Genomic DNA, 17,947 nt, shown 5'->3' on the forward strand with positions numbered 1-17,947 from the left:
CCACGCTACCATTCCATCCACGGAATGCTGCTAACTCAAGACAGCTAGCCTTCCGCGCTCTACTTGTTCTTTACTTCTCGTAGGAACAAAACACATATCATGTCCCCATCAACGGCTTCATTCGAGCCGAGTTGTATGTTACAGACTCGAAAATGGGCAGATGTATTGGTAAGTAGCTCGGCTCGACGGGCTCTTCAGATCCGTGACTGGGCAACGGGAAGCCTATATATTGAATATCGTTTGTGAAGAATGGCGTAGTGAACTTCCTTGTCTTCAACGCTTTAACGGTCACCTTGTCCAGCAAATTGTTAACCATGGCCCCAATCACAGTTGGTATTGCAGGTTTTACGGGGAGGGTTGCCGGCCTCTTGACCTTATCTCTCCTCGAACAGGACCCAAATGTACAGATCAAGGGCCTCGCCCGGACCCCAGAGAATGTCTCAAAGTCCATCTCATCCAAGAACAACGTCCAAGTGATTCAAGGAGGTGCCTTTGACACTGACAAGATCCGTTCATTCGTCCATGGATGCGACGTTGTCGTATGCTGCTACTCGCACGACGACCGTATCATGGTGGACGGCCAGAAACTCCTGATTGACCTCGCAGAAGAGGAAGGCGTTCCTCGCTATGTTGCCTCGGATTGGTGCCTCGACTATACCAAGCTCGGAATGGGTGAACTCTTTGCGAAAGAAGCGTCGCAGCGCATCAAGGGTTATCTCGACACCAAGAATTCCATCAAGGGCGTGCACATGCTCATCGGTGGGTTCACAGAGGTCATTTTCGCCGCCTTCTTCAGGATCTGGGACTCGCAAACCTCCACGTTGCGATACTGGGGCACAGGGGATGAGGTATGGGAATGTACCACTTACCAAAACTCAGCACAGTACACGGCTGCGGTGTGCTTGGACCGTGACGCGTTTGGAGTTTTTCGATGTAAGGCCATGCTTTCTTTCCATGATTTAGCAATTTCAGCATACTTATGTTTCAACAGTTGTTGGCGATGTCATCAATACCAAAGATATTGCGGCCGCGTTGGAGAGAGTGTACGGTATCAAACCAAAGCTTGAACGTCAAGGTTCCGTCTACGAATTGCGTTCTACCATGATTTCTGAGAAGGAGAAGCACGGCGTCAACTATTGGAACTATGTTTTCCAGTAAGTCATGACTCCATCCTCACCTCTCGGTGTTGTGTACTCTTTGGGAAAGGGATTATTCTTGGAGCCAGAATTCAAAAAGACTGACTTGCATCCCATCGCGCAGCTGGTATCATTACTTTACGCTCAGCGGCAAAGCCCTGATGGGGCCGAAATATGACAATGACAGATATCCCCACGTCAAGCCAGTCAAGATCGAGGACTTTTTGAAGAGTGTGCCACTCGAGCAGCTGAATGGAGTGTATATGGACATGGGAGACAAACCTAGGAAGAATTGATCGATATGGGATGCTGCTGATTGCACCACACACTGTGTCGACTGAGATTCTGTACCCCGTCCGAGCATGGCATAGCAAATAGCTACGATGAGAATACTTATCCATAACCCTCATTGAGTGTGCTCCACACATCTTTCACCTTTACTGGTATGATATTTCTGTCTGTCCCTGTACTCCTTACATGACGCCCATTTGTAATATGGATGGATATCCTCCTCTCTTTTTCCTCCCCCTCCACTAACGACCATCAAATACTGTATTCGTAGTTCCTTGCGGCCTCGCCAATTAGCTCAATCGACACATGAAGGCTCATTATTAATGGGGGGGAGGCCTCATTGCAGTCAGCCTTGCCAGGAGGTATATATCGTTTTGTCAGCGACGTTTTGGCCCGAATCCGGAGTGCATCTTTCGCCCCGTTTTTCTTTGAAGCCATTATTCAAATTACTGTACTCGTCGGTTCGTCGCTAGCTTTTTTAGGCGTGTTGCTTACGGATACTCCGTGCCGTAAAAACATCAATTTGCACAAACGGAAACCTCTACGGAACAAGGCCACGAATGATGGGGATGTTTTTTGACCAAGTCCGGCGCGGCTTATTGGCCCCCTAGTTGTACGGAGTGCAAATCACTGACGGACATTATACTCGGATATACGGTGCCCACTCGCTCCATTTCTCATTAGAAAAGAACAAGCCCTCGTTGTACTCTCCGTTGTACGAGGGGGTGACTCTATTCCAACGGAAGTATGACGATTATAAATGTCATTGGCACATCTCTATTTAGGTAGGCTTAGAAATGCTTTGTTTGTCTATGCTTCGGTATACGGTCTTGTACGTTTAAAGATCTTGTTTCTATAAGTACGGCGATGTAACCGCAAGGAAGTTGAGTTTGTGGTCCCCGTCACTTCCAACAGTCCGGCAAACCAAATCTCCATCATCGTATACGAGAGCTACCGAGAGTCATACATCCATACAGATATATATATACACACACAATGTCACCAACGAATCGGGCGGCATGGCTCCCTGCCCCCAACGAGAAACTAGAAATCCGACCTTCTGAGTTTGTGAAACCGGGTCCGGGTGAAATTCTGATCAAAAACAAAGCCGTCTCCATCAACCCAGTCGACTTTTATCTTCAGGACGGGTACAGCCCGACGGGGAAACCCAGGATCATGGGTCAGGACGTCGCCGGCGAGGTCGTCGAGGTGGGCGAAGGCGCCACCGACTTTGCCCAAGGACGGCGCGTGCTCGCCCACGTCGTCGGCCTGGGCACGGGGAGACCACAAGACAGCGGGTTCCAAGAGTACTCCATCGCGCCCGCTCTCAGCACCTGTCCCATCCCGGACGACATGAGTTTCGAGCAGGCCACCGTCCTCCCTCTGAACATCTCGACGGCCGCACACGGGCTTTTCTCGAGCGAGTACCTCGGACTGCCACTGCCGAGACATACGGTCCAAGATACCGGGAAGACGCTGCTGGTTTGGGGTGCGGCGTCGTCGGTCGGCTGTGTGGCCGTTCAACTCGCCGTGGCCGCCGGCGTGAACGTGGTCGCGACGGCCTCGCAGAAGAACTTCGACTTTTGCAGACAACTCGGCGCGTCCGAGGTGTTTGACTACAACTCCCCGAGCGTCGTCGGGGACTTGACGGCCGCTCTTCAAAAGCGTGATGTGACCGGCGCATATGATGGTGAGAATCTTGGTTTCGCCTCCCCTACCTTCCCCCTTCCCTCCCGTCTCCCTTTCCCAATCCCAACCCCAAAGGAATTCATGTCTTGATGCCGTATACATGCTAACACAATCTTCCCTTCCGCCCCGCGCCCACCTTAAGCCATCTCAAAGCGGGACACACAGTTGAACACAGCCCAGGTTCTGGCTCAGCTTGGGGGAGGTAAACTCGCCGTCACATTGCCCCCGGTTGACGAGATCCCTGCCACGGTGACGGCGACAGGAGGTATGTCTGCTTGACTGGCTCCCCCGCTTCATCTCCTTAGGCCGACCCCCCTCCCCCCTTTCCGGGTCGAACTGACTCAGTACGCATAGTATACGCCGTGAATATCATTTTGAACGACAAGGACAAAGCGATCGGTCACGCGATCTGGCATGATTTCTTGCCGGGCGCTCTCAAGTCCGGTCAAATCAAGCCTATGCCAAAGCCACTCGTATTTGGCCATGGTCTGGAGACCCTTCAGGGAGCATTGGATAAGCTGCGTGCCGGAGTTTCTGCTCTCAAAGTGGTGGTCACATTATAGATCCGGATCGGTCATCAGCCTCCACTGTGTGTACGCGTGTCTTGGAAGGAAAGGGGCTGATTTCCGAGTGTGGATAGTGAATTTCAAAGAGAGGGAAGTTTCCTAAATCTCGACATAATCCTGATCGAAACGGAGTACCTATGCGCAAAACTTCTTCACATTGTCATTAGCATTATATCGTATTTACATGCCGTTACCTAGAACATGTTTATGCACTTGTATATAAACCTAATCATGCATTCCAAGATCAAATCCAAGAATGCCAGTCTACCTCTTCTCCACGAGCAAGAAATGCATAGCCCCGTAAGCAATGACAATGAAGACACTGGCAAATATTGCCAGTCCAATCACATCGTTCCACAAGGCAAGGTTGTCGAAACCAAAGGCACTGAGAATGCTGGCTCCAGGTACTTCGATGTCAAGACCGTATCGATGATCTTTAAGTCGTAATTTGGCAACTTCATTTACGATCAGCGCTTCGTAACCATAGTGGAAGATTGATAGCTGTAGATGAAATTAGTATGAGCACTTCAAGGCAGAAAACTAGAAAGACGACTTACATTTTGCAACCATTGCGTCGCCAACTGAGTAGAATCATGGTTGAGATTGAGCAACAGACCTGCAAATAGCAAGCTGAAGAGCATCACCAAGCTACCAATCAGATTTGCCACGGCGGGATCCTTGAAGACGATGCCAATCGTGAGACATATCGCAGCTGCTGCGAGGTTGAAGAGCACCAGGATCAAAATAAAGATGAAAAAAGTCCCCCATTTTGGTAAAAGACCAGACATTGGATAGATGATGACACCCATGATGATAGGAGGGATCAGCCTCAGGGGTATGATATCAAAGATGACCTTGGCTGCGAAGTAGGTGATCGGAGAGTAGTAGCCATTGGCCCGTTCCCGGACGAAAATCAATCGCTCGGAGCTGAACACGTTCAAGCTTGTAAGGGTGCTGAAGCCGAAAAGAGCGAGCAGGAAGAAAAAAAGACCTAATCGGTTCTGGAAGCCGCCAATATCATCACTGACTCCGTAAAAAAGCCATCCAGATAAGACGGCGAGCAGGATTGCCACAGCATAATGTGTCAGCATCAGAATAGGATTACGGTAAAGATTTCGCCATGTACGTCTGGAGAGAATAAGAAATTGCCGTGGTAGACTGACGCGTCGGAACCCTTTAATGGACCCAGTCACAGGCTCATCCACACCATTTTCGTTCGTATGACCATTGGCAGACGAAGCTGCGTGGATCGAAGCGGCAATCTCGTCATGAGTGGTCTCCGCAACACTTGAATCCTTGAAGCTCGATACGAGAATATCGAGATCCGTGCTTGCATCTGGTGGGAGATCGTCAGGATCCTCCATGATCTGAGGTGGGTTGGAGCCATCTCTCTTGGACAAAGGCAGCCAGCTTCGCACACTACCGGTTGCTCGACTGAAGACATTGTCTTCGTCGTCGGTTTTGGGGGTTGGTGGAGTGTCATCTCCCGTTCTCTTGCGAGTGAACAGCTGTCGGTCTTGTTTCTGTTTCAGAGAGATGCGCCTCTTTGTTTTTATTCTTTGCGGCGGAGGGTCCTGAGGACTTTCTGTGCTAACATTGGAGAAACTTGCAATTGACTTGACAGCTCGGGTGCTGCTCGACTCAGTACCTATGCCGTCGCGCTCGAGGAATTCTCTTGGAACATCTTCGAAGATAGGTGAGCGCGGTATGCTGGCGTGCATTGTCAGATCAACAAGATAGTCGGCGATGTTGAAGCCAGGAGGGCAAGAATAGCCAATGTGGTCAAAATACGCTTGACAGCTGCAGAATGGACCAGAATACACCGTCCTACCCTTTGCGAGCAGAATAAGCTGGTCAAAGAGAGCAACAATGTTCGAACGAGGTTGGTGGATGGTGAATATGACAGTACGATTGTACGTTTTCGCCAACGTGACAAGACATTCGACCACGTTGAACGCATTGAAGGCATCGAGGCCACTCGTTGGTTCGTCGAGAAAGAGGATACTCGGGCTCGTGACCAGCTCGCAAGCAATTCCAACTCTCCGTTTCTCGCCACCAGAGATTCCTCGCCCGTTACCTTCTTCTGAACCGATTATTTGATCCTTGATGTGATAAATGCCCAGCTGCTGCATCACCTCGATGACGCGTTGTTCCTTGATGTTGATTCCCATATCCGCTGGGAGTCTCAAGAGGGCGCTCGTTAGGATGGTCTCGTGGACCGTTAGAGTCGGCAGAAGAGTATCTTCTTGATCAACGTAGCCAATGACATTGCGATATTCACCATCGAGGATCTTTTCACCGTTGACATACATATTGCCGCCGACAAGTCCTCGTTTGTTCTTGCGAGCAAGGATGTCCAGGAAGGTCGATTTGCCAGCTCCCGAGGCACCCATGATGGCAGTGATCTGCCCCGGCCGTGCAATACCCGATATACCAGAAAGAATCTCCTTGCCCTTCAGATTGTAGGCGACATTCTCGAATTGCAGCGCCATCGGGATGTGGTTGACCATTGACTTTGCAGCATTATCATCTGCATCATCTCCGAGGCGAATGGCGCCCCATCTTTTGTAGGCAGCCCTTCGAGAAAGATACCACGAGATCAAGGTGATAGCCAAGACAAGAAGGGCACAACCAGCGATGACACCAGCAATGAGTGGTGTATTGATCTCTTTGATGGGTCGAACGTAGCCCGGAACTTCGGTCTCATACAAGCATTCGCCGCCACGACATTTCAGCGAGATGTACTCGTCACCGAAGATCATAGAGATCAGGTTGTTCATGGCCGGCTCTTCGAATCGACTCCCGTCCTTGGAGCTTCCGCCATATGTATGCTGGGTAAAGAAGGAGGCAGGGCCTTTGATCTCCTGCTCCAAGAACTCATCGATATTGACCGATCCATCTTCGCCGCACAGGAAGCGATCTGGAATGCAAGAACATTTGATGTTCTCGCAGGTATATTTGGTCGTGTTGCGAACGTTTGTATCGTGGGCCTCCCAACTACAGGTGTCCAGGGCGCAGTAGAAGGATTCCTTATGGTCAACCCAGAATTGGAAATTGCAGGTCTCTTGATCGGCATTGCATGAGAAGGTGACCTCTGGAATCCTGGGATGGATCTGGTCCAGGATAGCTTTGTTGCTGACGTTACAAATCTGGTAGTTCTCGTGGACGACCAAACCCTGTTTATAGCAAACGCCACCTTCACCCAAGGGCATCATTGCATTGCATGCATTGTCGGAGGCGCAGACGTTACAATTGATACCCTCCCAGCCATCCCTGCATTCGCATTTGTCTCCTTTCCGTGGTGATCTGTTTTTGCCGTCTGCCAAAGATCCACACAGTGGCTCTGCGCAGTCATCCCCTCCAAAGCCAGGCGGACATACACATTTTCCATTGACATTACCGCAGTTCGCAAACTGTAGGCACTTGAACTCATCGTAGTGGCAATCGAAACATCTAGGACAAGGAGGGCAACCGTCTGGAGCAAGTTGGTAGAATGGATCCTGCATCAAGGCCGAGGAGGTGTCATTACTGTAGGCCGAAGCCAACAACACCGGACCTAGGAGGAATAGGACCGGCGAAACGCCATGAAGGAGCATGAGGAAGGCTTCGGCGACTTCGGGCTGGCAACAAGTACTTTAGAGGTGTGGCTGGTGCCTGTCGCTCGGAGCTTGCCAGCAAGCACTGGGTAAATAGAGGTAAGGAATGAAGATGGTATGGACTTGGGCGACAATGATCGAGGTTATGTTGAACGGCGAAGATGTGACACCGATGCAGAGAGGAAAGAGGAACGAGGAGTGCAAGCAGTCAGGCCATCCAGACGAGAACAGTTAGAGACACGGATAATGCTGAAGTCGATGTTGCAACGACTCTGGAACTCGGCAGGCACAACTGTAGCTTGCGATAAGTGGCTGAGACGGCAACCAGGCGGGGATTCTACCGAGCAGCCTAAAAGAATGTCTGGGAGCTCCCCAATTGGTGCGATGACAGCCATTCGCAGGCGCCTTAGTACAATCAGGTACCTATTCCGTATGCACCATGGCACAAACACGAGATACGAACACCCCCGTCCCATCGACATGGGGCTCCTCCCTCTTCCGTCTTCCGTCCTTTTCGCCGCATCATGTCGTCTGGCTCATACGAGTAGAGGGGCCAAAGGCTCCGCACAACCGCGGCATAAGCAGTTTCAAATTCCCATGCCAAAGTCATGCGAGATCGAGACCAGCTCTTCAGTTCCCATACCTTCTTCTGCTTGTTGAAAATCTGCACAATGGCTGATTCATCCTCGTCAATGCCACCTGAGGTAACGTAGACTGTGCCAAGAGTGTCAGAATTATCCAGTGTCTCGAGACTGACAAACCTCAGTGGAATCGGTGGCAGCATGACTCTGCAAAATATGACCTTTTCTCGCCCAGCGTTAGCCCGATTTCAGTCGCAGAATTGTTCGAGGTCTCAGAAGACAGAACTGGTTCAAAGCAACAGCTGGCACTTGACGATGTCAGGCTGAATGACGATGAATCACCCTTGGGACACGCTCAACTACGCAAGAATCTGGCATCGTTGTATTCTGCTCGCTCCGCTGGGGTTACTCATGAGAATATCAGGATAACTAATGCAGCTGCTTCTGCGAACTATGCCGTGTTGTCTGCTCTTCTCTCAAAGGGTGATCATGCTATTTGTCAGCATCCCATCGACAATGTGCTCTTCGGAGCCCTCGAGTCGCTCGACATAGAGGTGGCCCTATGGGAAGCCGAACCAGCTAAGAAGTGGCAGCTTGATGTCCAGGATCTTAAGGATGTCATCAAGGAAAATACAAAATTGATTGTGATCCAGAGTCCTTGTGATCCAACGGGTACGGTGGTGTCGAAATCAAAACTAGAGGCTCTGATTGAAGTGGCTCAGGAAAAGGATATCATCATATTAGCGGATGAAAGTTACAGACCTCTCTTCCATTCATTATCACCATCCGATGAAGACTTCCCGCCCTCAGCAATCAACATGGGATATAGAAAGGTCATCGTCACAGGTACAATAAATCACGCTTACAGCCTGCCGGGAACCAAAGCAGGGTGGATAGCTTGCAAGGACAAAGAAATCCTCGAAGCATGCCAGCCGACACAGATACGGATCGCCTCAGCTCCCTCCCGGCTAGATGAATTAGTTGCGGCTGAAGCTTTGAGTGATAGATGCATTCATGCGCTGTTAGGCAGAAATATCAGACTATGCCAAACAAATCTGGAACTTCTTCAAGGGTTCATTGAAGAACACAGCTGGTCGGTTTCGTGGGTAAAGCCGCAGGCTGGAACAACTGCTATGCTCAAGTTCCACAAGATGGGCAAGCCTGTTGACGACGTCGCCTTCTGCGCGGCGCTCCTGAAAGAGGCGGGTATATTCCTCTGCCCAGCAAGTACTACCTTCGGTAACTCCAAGAGCTATCGAGGTTTTATCCGCATTGCTTTCGGAGCACCGACGTCGCAGTTCAAGGCAGCGCTCGCAGCCTGGACATCTTTCATGGAAGCCTACGAATCTGTTCCAACTGTATCTCAAAAATAAAATCTTCATCAGATCGGCAATATAAATCCATCACAAATCATGGGCCATCGCCAGATCATCAAATCAAGAAAAACCACAATCCCCTCCAAGTTTTTTGTTCAGAGATGCCTTCTTCGCGTTCGTTAAATGTAACAAGAAAGGTTGTGCCGAACGCAGATATCATGCTTTCACGAACTCTCTGCCAGCAAGCCACTTAGGCTCCGAAGAGAGAGCTTGCTGGTTTCAAGGCAGAAAGATATCATAAGTCACACACTAGGCTTTCATCATCTGTAAAAATGTCAGTAAAATGCAAGTAGGTATCGTGGAAACAAGACCGACTCACATGTTCAAAACTTGGGGGGATGAAGAAAAGGAAATAAAGAATGAGAATTGCGAAAAGAGATTTTGTGCGGAGGGACAGACACGTCGGAGTTTCGCAACCACAAACGCCGACTGCGCCTTCTCCAAAAAATGTTCGCGCAGGATCATCGAGCATTATCACGAAGCCGGCCACAGCTACAGTATTCTGAGCTACAGAGATCAACATGCTGGTCAATAGACCGGCCAGAGTCCGTCAACTACGCGACAGCTACATTGAGATATCAAAATATGTACGCGCGCAACAGAAACTGAACCAACTGGGCCATGGACCAAAATGCGCTTCCCTCTGCGTTCGTCGCTCTAGTTCTACTGTAGCACCAAGTGCAGCCAGGTCCAACAAGGATCTGGAGGCTGCGCGACATGACGCTACAAGATGCAACTCTCAGAGATGGTCTGTACTGTCAGAAAAACAGTCTTCTTGCTTGAAACAATTCGAGCGGAGTGGTGAGGATGCCCACCATTTTCTACAGGGTGACGGCTGACTCGATAGGTCTCAACGACTCTCATATAAGCACGTGGGACAGCCTTGCGTCCATCGAGCTGGATGCTAGCAAGAGGGAGTCCAGGATCGTCACAATATGTGGTTACATCACTTCACAAAGATCAGCTGGGAAGTTCGAGTTCCTACAGCTAGTCAACCCGCGCCTAGACCAGGCTGTCCAGGTCATTTGCTCGAAGGAGACGCTGAGAAGGCCTATGTCAGGACAGACTCATGGGCTTTCAAAGGCCGAAGTCGAGTCCCAGGTCTTTTCGACAGAGATTAGAGGCCACACGCCAGTTCAGATAACCGGCTCTGTCGTGGCTCGAGCGGCGCCTCCCAAGAATAAAGGACAAGCAGATCGCATACAAAACTTGGATGACCAGGAAAACAGAGTTCTCGAAAAATTAGACCCTTTTGTGGGACATATCGGCCTTCTTCCACAGGTCGAAATCCAGGCAGAATCAATATCACCGTTGAATACATTTCCTGCGGACCTCGTTGCCAAATGTGATACGGCGTTTCCACCAGAGTTACGCCATCTCCAATTCAGGACCGATAACGGACTCCGCAGTCGGATACGTCTTCGCAGCAAGGTTGCGTCCAAAATTCGAGAGGGCATGCTGAAGAATGACTTTGACGAAATTGAAACCCCACTGTTGTTCAAGTCTACTCCGGAAGGGGCGAGAGAATTTATTGTACCCACGAGAAGGAAGGGTCTAGCCTATGCCCTTCCCCAGAGCCCTCAACAATACAAGCAGGTGCTCATGGCCTCCGGGATCTCTCGGTATTTCCAATTCGCAAAGTGCTTTCGAGACGAAGATCTCCGGGCAGACAGACAACCCGAATTTACGCAGGTATGTGAAATTACAGCCAATGGTCATCAAATGCTAACATGACATGTCAGCTCGATCTGGAAATGTCTTTTGCAGGTGCTGAAGAAGTGATGGCTGTTGTTGAAGACATCGTACGCAATTTTGTGTGGCCTAATGTGCCTGATGTTCAGCCAATAGAAAATGCAGTCTCCACTGGGAATTCGTCACACGCGGATCCCTCAAGATTTCCCAGGCTCTCCTACGCAGATGTCATGACTCGATATGGATCAGACAAGCCTGATACGCGGCTAGGGAGTGAAATACATCGAATTGATGAATGGTTGCCAGAGAATGTCATAGGCATGTTGACATCGCTACAAGACCCGATCGTCGAGATGTTGAAGATCAAAATGCAAGGAGCCGATCCATCCACGAGCACCCGCTTTATCAGATCTTTTCTGGACGCACCAGCCTCGGCGGTTTACTCGAGCAATCCTGCCGGTATGCCTGGAATTTCAATATATGACCCTTCCAAGCCACTGAGAGGACTAGCCAGCTTCGGTCACGAGGCAGCTGCACGTGTAGAGGAGACTTTCGAGCCTGAACCGGGAGATATTTTCATCATACAAACCCGCGCCAGAGCTTCGTTCGCAGGCGGCTGGACGGTCCTGGGAAACCTGCGACGAGATGTCCTACAAAGTGCAATCTCTGAAGGATTAATTTCTGCACCAATCGGCTTCGCTGGTCTCTGGGTCGTCGACTTCCCCTTGTTCTCGCCTACTGAAGAGACTGAACCAGGCCAGGGTGGTCTCGCCGGACTTTGCTCTACTCATCACCCCTTCACTGCTCCGAAAAAGGATCAAGATCTGTCACTCTTGATCACAAACCCCCTCCAAATCATTGGAGACCATTATGATCTGGTCATCAATGGGGTTGAAATTGGTGGCGGCTCACGACGTATTCACGTTGCAGACATGCAGGAGCTCGTTCTCAAAGATGTTCTCAAACTACGTGCTGAGCGACTTGAGGACTTTAGGCATCTACTTAATGCCCTCAAGTGCGGCTGTCCTCCTCACGCAGGATTCGCGCTCGGTTTCGACAGACTTATGGCTATGTTGACCGGCCGAGCAAGTGTCCGGGATGTGATTGCTTTTCCGAAGTTCGCTGATGGTGAAGACAAGTTCGTCAAGTCTCCATCACTTCTGACCGCGGAGCAATTGGCGACATATCACCTGGCTATTAATGACAGTGTGGAGGCTAAACACTCTCCACTAGTATCAATAAAGGGGTAGCCATACTCTGTATATAGCACTAGTTTAACTCGTAATAATAAAGTCATATCTCAATATCAAGCGTAGAACCGATTGTGGATAGCAAATTTATTGGACTTATGCCTGGTTCGCCTACGGTATAGGTATTCGAGGCTGAGTACCCCTTTCCACGTCACGTGACTCTGCATGTTCATCTTTGGGCACGAAGTTGTGTGTATTGAGAAGCCTGCCGTCCCTGCCCCTATTCTGCCCTCGAATATAGCCGACAATCGTTCCCCTCAACATTTGAACCAAGCTAGCAAATGGCGAAGTACAGATGAGAAGAGACGGAACATGGATGTGAAGTGAAGTCGGCGCACCTTCCAATAATGGAGCTAGTTCTTAGCAAGGCTTAGTGGCTTTAGACGCGCCGTCCGTCGAGACGCGGTACACCATATTATCAACATCACCGTCAACATCACCGTGAACATCATCGTATTCGCCATCCTCGGCCTCGCCTGCGGTCTGGTTCTGAGACTCGTTCTTGCTCTGCGTCCGCTTGTATGTCCTGAGCATTGCTCATGGACCGAGGAGACGGAGATGAAGCCGGTCTAAGCAAGGCAGCGTTGAAAGCCATTTGGCGTCCCATGCCGTCGGTGCGAGCCTTGACCCTCAGCGATCAAGACTTGGAAAGGGCCTGTCCCCTCTCTACACACCGTCCTCGAAAGAGAGCAGAATTTGACCTTGGGGAGCTTGACGCTCTCCCACTCGAAATCCTCCACATGGTTCTCCTTTACCTGGATATTCGGTCCTGCGCGTCATTACAGCAGACCAACCGTCGAGGATATGATATGATTCATTATAGTTCGACATTTTCTGACTATCGACGACACCTACACAGAGGCAGTCTGCGGCCATAGATGTCGGTCAGAACAGGATACGAAAGGCGAAACCACAAGGCATTCTGAGGCTCCCAGCATCTCCTGACAATTCAGAAATAGCAACAAACCAACGGTAGTGGCTGGGCTCTAAAAGGACATCCAGTCGTTGGCGACTGAGCAGTGCAGGTTTTGTAGGAGCGGACGTTCAGAGCAGGGTTCTCCCATGTAGTATATATTTAGAGGGGATGCTGTTGGCAGGTCCAGAGCCACCTCGTGTTGTGAAGTGTCATTGCATGGTTAATTCATTGGGCAAGCAGTACTCAGTGACACCCTCGTGATCTATTTCAATCCGGTGTAGGAATCTGTCAAAGCAAGGTACTTTTGACAGGTTCACTCCAATGTTCTGGCACTTGCGCCAGTGTACATTCCATAAAGAAGTTGAAGGTAAGACTCTGTCCAGCAAGGGTCGCTAGAACAAAGGGATTGCAACACAGTGTTTTCTTCTCCGAGCTGCCAATACTCGTCTTGTCTTCACCGCTTTCGACGGTGGCTTCCAATTATCCGGTGATTCTGTCAAGACACAACGCGAACAAATCTAGCCTCATGGGCAGTCCCTGCGAAAGAATCCAAATCCTCAATGTTGAAGTCGATCCCAAGAATATAAGCTATTACCGGATCTTGGTCGATGACACATCATTCAAATACGTCACAATCGACGCCGGTGTCTATGATCCAGAAGACATGACATGGGACCGCATGATCATCCCACAGCTACCACCGTTACCCGAAGGAGATTGGAACGAGGGCCATATCGCCAACCATCCGGAGCAAGGGACACCATACTTCTCTCGGTACGCCAAAGTCGAGCTTCCGACCATCGTCAGCATATGGAGCCCGGTGCAGATAGACTGGCTCGACCTCGAGCATTCGGAGCGGATTCGCAGCAACATTTGGGTGGTGCACCTTAAAAAGGACGTCGCGGGCATGAGAGCGGGACAAGAGGTTCTCATCAAATTCGCCAGGTTCCCCTGGGAAATGCAGTATTTCGAGAGTGAAACGAAAATCTACGAGCGTCTGGACAAGCAAAAAGGCGTCGGGATCGCACCACAATTCCTGGGCCATCTGACAGAAGGGGGAAGACCCATGTGGCTCGTGATCGAGTACATCAAAGATGCGAGACGCGCGGATCCAGACGATTTGGATGAATGCTGCAACGCACTGAAGAAGTTCCATCTTCTGGGTCTGTTACATGGCGATGTGAATAGGCACAATTTTCTCGTGCGTGAAGCTGCTGATGGGGGACCAAAGACCGTTACGATCATTGACCTTGAATCGGCCGGGGAATGCACCGATGGTGAAGCATTTGAGCGTGAAATGAAGACTCTCTTGGATGAGCTCAACGCAACTGATGGAAAGGGTGGATACGTCACTGTACGTGATGATGAGGAAGACGAGCATTGAAGGAAGAAGGAATGAAGACACGGTATCCAAGTACCTATATTGAGGGTAGGACTGGTATGGGTAATGGCAATGGGTAGCTCGTGGCGCAAGGCCAGACCACATCTCCTACGAGTGAGCAGATGCGCCTGGGCGCATACACGGGGTACAAGTTTATCCATAGTGACACTGAAGATAAACAGCGCTAGAGAATCCGTCTCCGAGATGTTGTCTGCGAACTATCCCGACGGGCAGTTTCAAACAGTGTGTTCACTTCGCCATGGTTTGTATACTGTAGTCTTTCTGTAGGTTGTTACTACTGTAATAGTGTCGTGGCGCCTGGACCACAACTCGCATCGGGCCAGATTAGGCATGTTGCTTGGGGAGCACTCAGTTAAACACTCGGGTTAAAGCGGCCACCCAAAACCACAAATGGCAATTATGGAGTGTCAGGTCCTCCGGACTCGTAGTTAACAACAACAAGAGAATACTGTGTACTGTATCGTTCAGAAATCCCGTCGCCATCTCTGTCACCATTTGTCTCCCGACCTGCACTCCCCCCCCCCTCTCTCTCTCACACACACACACACACACGCACACTCACACAAACCACCTCCCGCACACCGTTCACGATGGACCAAGTACAACACCTCGTCCTCGACCCCCTCAAACCGTACCTGGTCCCCGTCACGTCGAGCCTCCCGGCGCCCGTCAACGACCTCGCGCTCAACCTCCTGGGCGAAGCCTGCCACAGCGCGTTGTTGCTCGACCTCGACGTCACCTCTCACCCGGAATGTGTGTCTCTCGCCATCTCCAAGGCTCTGGGGATCGGCATCATCGCCGCGGCCTCGATCGTGAAGGTCCCCCAGATCATCAAGTTGGTCAGGTCGCAGTCTTCCGAGGGACTGTCGTTTACGAGTTACTTGCTGGAGACGGCGAGTTTCGTCATCACCCTGGCCTACAACATGCGCAACGGGTTCCCCTTCAGCACCTACGGCGAGACGAGCCTGATCGCGGTCCAAGACGTGGTCATTAGCGTCTTGATTTTGGTCTACTCTAAAAGGACGGCGCAGGCGGGTGCATTCTTGGTGGCGGTGGGGAGCGCCGTCTACGCCCTCATGGTCTCGGACACGTTGGTCAGCGACGCGCAGATGACGAACCTCCAGGCCGGAGCGGGAGGTTTGAGCATCGCCAGCAAACTCCCCCAGATCCTCACCATCTGGCAACAGGGCGGGACCGGTCAGTTGTCGGCCTTTGCCGTCTTCAACTACCTCTTTGGCAGCCTGAGTCGCATCTACACCACCCTGCAGGAGGTGGACGACAAACTCATCCTCTACGGGTTCGTCGCCGGGTTCGCCCTCAACGCCATCCTCGCCGCCCAGGTCTTGTACTACTGGAACAGTCCGACCACGGCCGGTCACGGTAAAGAAGTCGACACCACCACCACCAACGCCACAAACTCCAACACGCCCAAAAAGTTACAGGGTGTCGGACAAAAGGGGACAAAGGCGGCGTTGGCCACCGAGGAGGCTTTGAAAACAAACGCCCGTAACGTCAAGAATTCTTCCCCATCGACCTCGCCGAGACCAGGCAGCAGCAGTGGAAGACGTAGAGGATAAGTTTGAAATATGTCTGGTTTCCCAAAATTTATTGTAGTCTTCGTTACGTCTCTATAGTCAAGGAACTTTTCTGCCTTGCAGGTTGGTTGCACTTTGGAGCAGACGCTCGAATCATTTTTGACGGCATATGTTTTACGCATACCTCACAAACAAATACTGTATAAAATCGAATCAGAGTCCAAAACTCAATGATATTATTATCCTCCGTACCCTCTGTACACACAAAAGTTGCGGCTTCTTTCGAGAGAAATCAAAATCTATGTATAGGCCTGGTCTCGCTTCAGTTTGCGGCGTGTTGCATGTCGCGGGCCATGTCCTTACCAGGGCCGTTGAAAAAAAAAATTCCCTCAATCCAAACTTAGTCGTACTTCGTTTGTTGACAACTCCCTAAATAGATACCTCCGCATGCAAAAGCAGATGCAATGCACTGCAGGCCTGTCAACGGAGATTTAAAACAAAAAGAAAACCTTTTTGCAGCTGCACAGGAAGAAATGTCAGGAAAAGCTTCACATGCGTCGATACGAGTCTGGATACGGGGTTGGCAGCAGGGATCTCGCATCGCAACTAAGTTAGGTAGATACCTCCGTAAGGAAAGTTTCCCAGCCTCATGGTCCGTTATATGAAGGAGTCCGAGTACCATAGGCTTACCCGCCTAGGCAGGTAAATATAGAGTGTACCAAGGTCATCAAGGGAAAGGTCGGGGACAGCGTATGCACTATGCACGCCGGACCTTTGTGTGATTTGAAACAAGATTCACTCCGTACCCTTTCACCGGCCCTAAACCCCCGGGGATCGTGCAGAGACGATCTCGCATAAAGTATATTCTTACCTCTGCAGGGCGATCTTTTCGTTGGGCGGTTTCCTCAGGGGATTGCATCTTGGTCAAACGCAGAGCAGGACGTATAGCGTGACAGGAGGCAGACTTACTTCACTTCAGGCATCCGCTTGGGAAAGACCGTAGTAGAGTATGTATAGTGTACCTGACGATATTCCAAGCCTTCAGCATTGAGTATTGAAAACGTCAGTGTTTGGTTCATGTTGGTCCAAGACAAGCGGTGCATGCGCATGCTTCCAATAATGAAATTCTTCGATTCATGACCAAGGATAGCTGAAGGAGAACAATCAAAATCCCCATAGCGAAAAACCTGACAAGTAGAAGCACATCGTGGGAGGAAGGTGCAGATTGGTAGCCACATTGCACGCGCTGGATGGGAATACAAACAGTTGTAAGAAGGGATACTACTTCCTGGAAAGCATCATTCCAGAGTTCCGCCTGAATGGCACTCTTGAACTATACCTTGGCAAACTTCTAAGCCAGCTGTTCAAGACCAAGTTCCGTGTGATCCAAATCAGATGGCAGTTTGTTGTTTGACTAGCATGTTGATGCCAATCTCGCCCAGATGTTGAGAGAACAATCTTACCATACTAGTTTCCAAGATAACAGTTGCCATTCCTGCGTAGTGGGTTTTCGCCGCACAAGTTGGAGCTGAGTACGACGTGAAATTCTAGTGAGGCACTGAACGATGGCTCTGAGCATGGACTTTGAGAGCGGCATTGTTGTCGGCGCTATACTAGTCACTTTCAAATGAGATACAGACATCGCCGGCTTGGCTTTTGCAGATGAAGGATGAAGCCCCTATGGAGGACATTGCATAGACAGATGGCTTCGTCACAGTAACAAGTGTTATGACGATCTCTGATCTGTGCATGAGGTTGGTATGAAACAATTGTATGTTATAGTGCCTGGCGGGTGAGATCGGTGGTTTTGCATCTGCCGTTGTCCTCGTGCAGCCTGACGGATCAACGCCATCGGAAATGACCTTTACGTGGGTGGTTGAGGCCGTGATGACCTGTGCGTGCCTGTTAGATTCGGTC

General features: G+C 50.4%; 4 protein-coding genes across 4 annotated transcripts; 3 read left to right on the forward strand and 1 right to left on the reverse strand.

Moving 5' to 3' along the window:
* Positions 1 to 3,773: 3,773 nt before the first annotated feature.
* Positions 3,774 to 7,533, reverse strand: PV06_06252 (uncharacterized protein). The gene is made up of 2 exons (XM_016407347.1): positions 4,240 to 7,533; positions 3,774 to 4,183 (listed from the first exon to the last, which is right to left on the reverse strand). The coding sequence occupies exons 1-2, from the start codon at positions 7,276 to 7,278 to the stop codon at positions 3,947 to 3,949; spliced, it is 3,276 nt and encodes a 1,091-aa protein (XP_016262951.1). The 5' UTR covers positions 7,279 to 7,533; the 3' UTR covers positions 3,774 to 3,946.
* Positions 7,534 to 7,802: 269 nt separating this feature from the next.
* PV06_06253 (uncharacterized protein) lies at positions 7,803 to 9,337 on the forward strand. The gene is made up of 2 exons (XM_016407348.1): positions 7,803 to 7,982; positions 8,045 to 9,337. The coding sequence occupies exons 1-2, from the start codon at positions 7,887 to 7,889 to the stop codon at positions 9,230 to 9,232; spliced, it is 1,284 nt and encodes a 427-aa protein (XP_016262952.1). The 5' UTR covers positions 7,803 to 7,886; the 3' UTR covers positions 9,233 to 9,337.
* Positions 9,338 to 9,725: 388 nt separating this feature from the next.
* Positions 9,726 to 12,177, forward strand: PV06_06254 (aspartate-tRNA ligase; the record flags this gene model as incomplete). The annotated part of the gene is made up of 3 exons (XM_016407349.1): positions 9,726 to 10,036; positions 10,083 to 10,927; positions 10,978 to 12,177. Exons 1-3 carry the CDS (start codon positions 9,757 to 9,759, stop codon positions 12,175 to 12,177), a joined length of 2,325 nt encoding a protein of 774 aa, XP_016262953.1. The 5' UTR covers positions 9,726 to 9,756.
* A 2,833-nt stretch (positions 12,178 to 15,010) lies between these two features.
* Positions 15,011 to 16,273, forward strand: PV06_06255 (uncharacterized protein). Its single transcript, XM_016407350.1, has one exon. It carries the CDS (start codon positions 15,086 to 15,088, stop codon positions 16,070 to 16,072), a length of 987 nt encoding a protein of 328 aa, XP_016262954.1. The 5' UTR covers positions 15,011 to 15,085; the 3' UTR covers positions 16,073 to 16,273.
* The last annotated feature ends 1,674 nt before the right edge of the window (positions 16,274 to 17,947 follow it).

Source organism: Exophiala oligosperma (genome assembly GCF_000835515.1).
Source record: "Exophiala oligosperma strain CBS 72588 unplaced genomic scaffold supercont1.5, whole genome shotgun sequence".
Taxonomy (NCBI): domain Eukaryota; kingdom Fungi; phylum Ascomycota; class Eurotiomycetes; order Chaetothyriales; family Herpotrichiellaceae; genus Exophiala; species Exophiala oligosperma.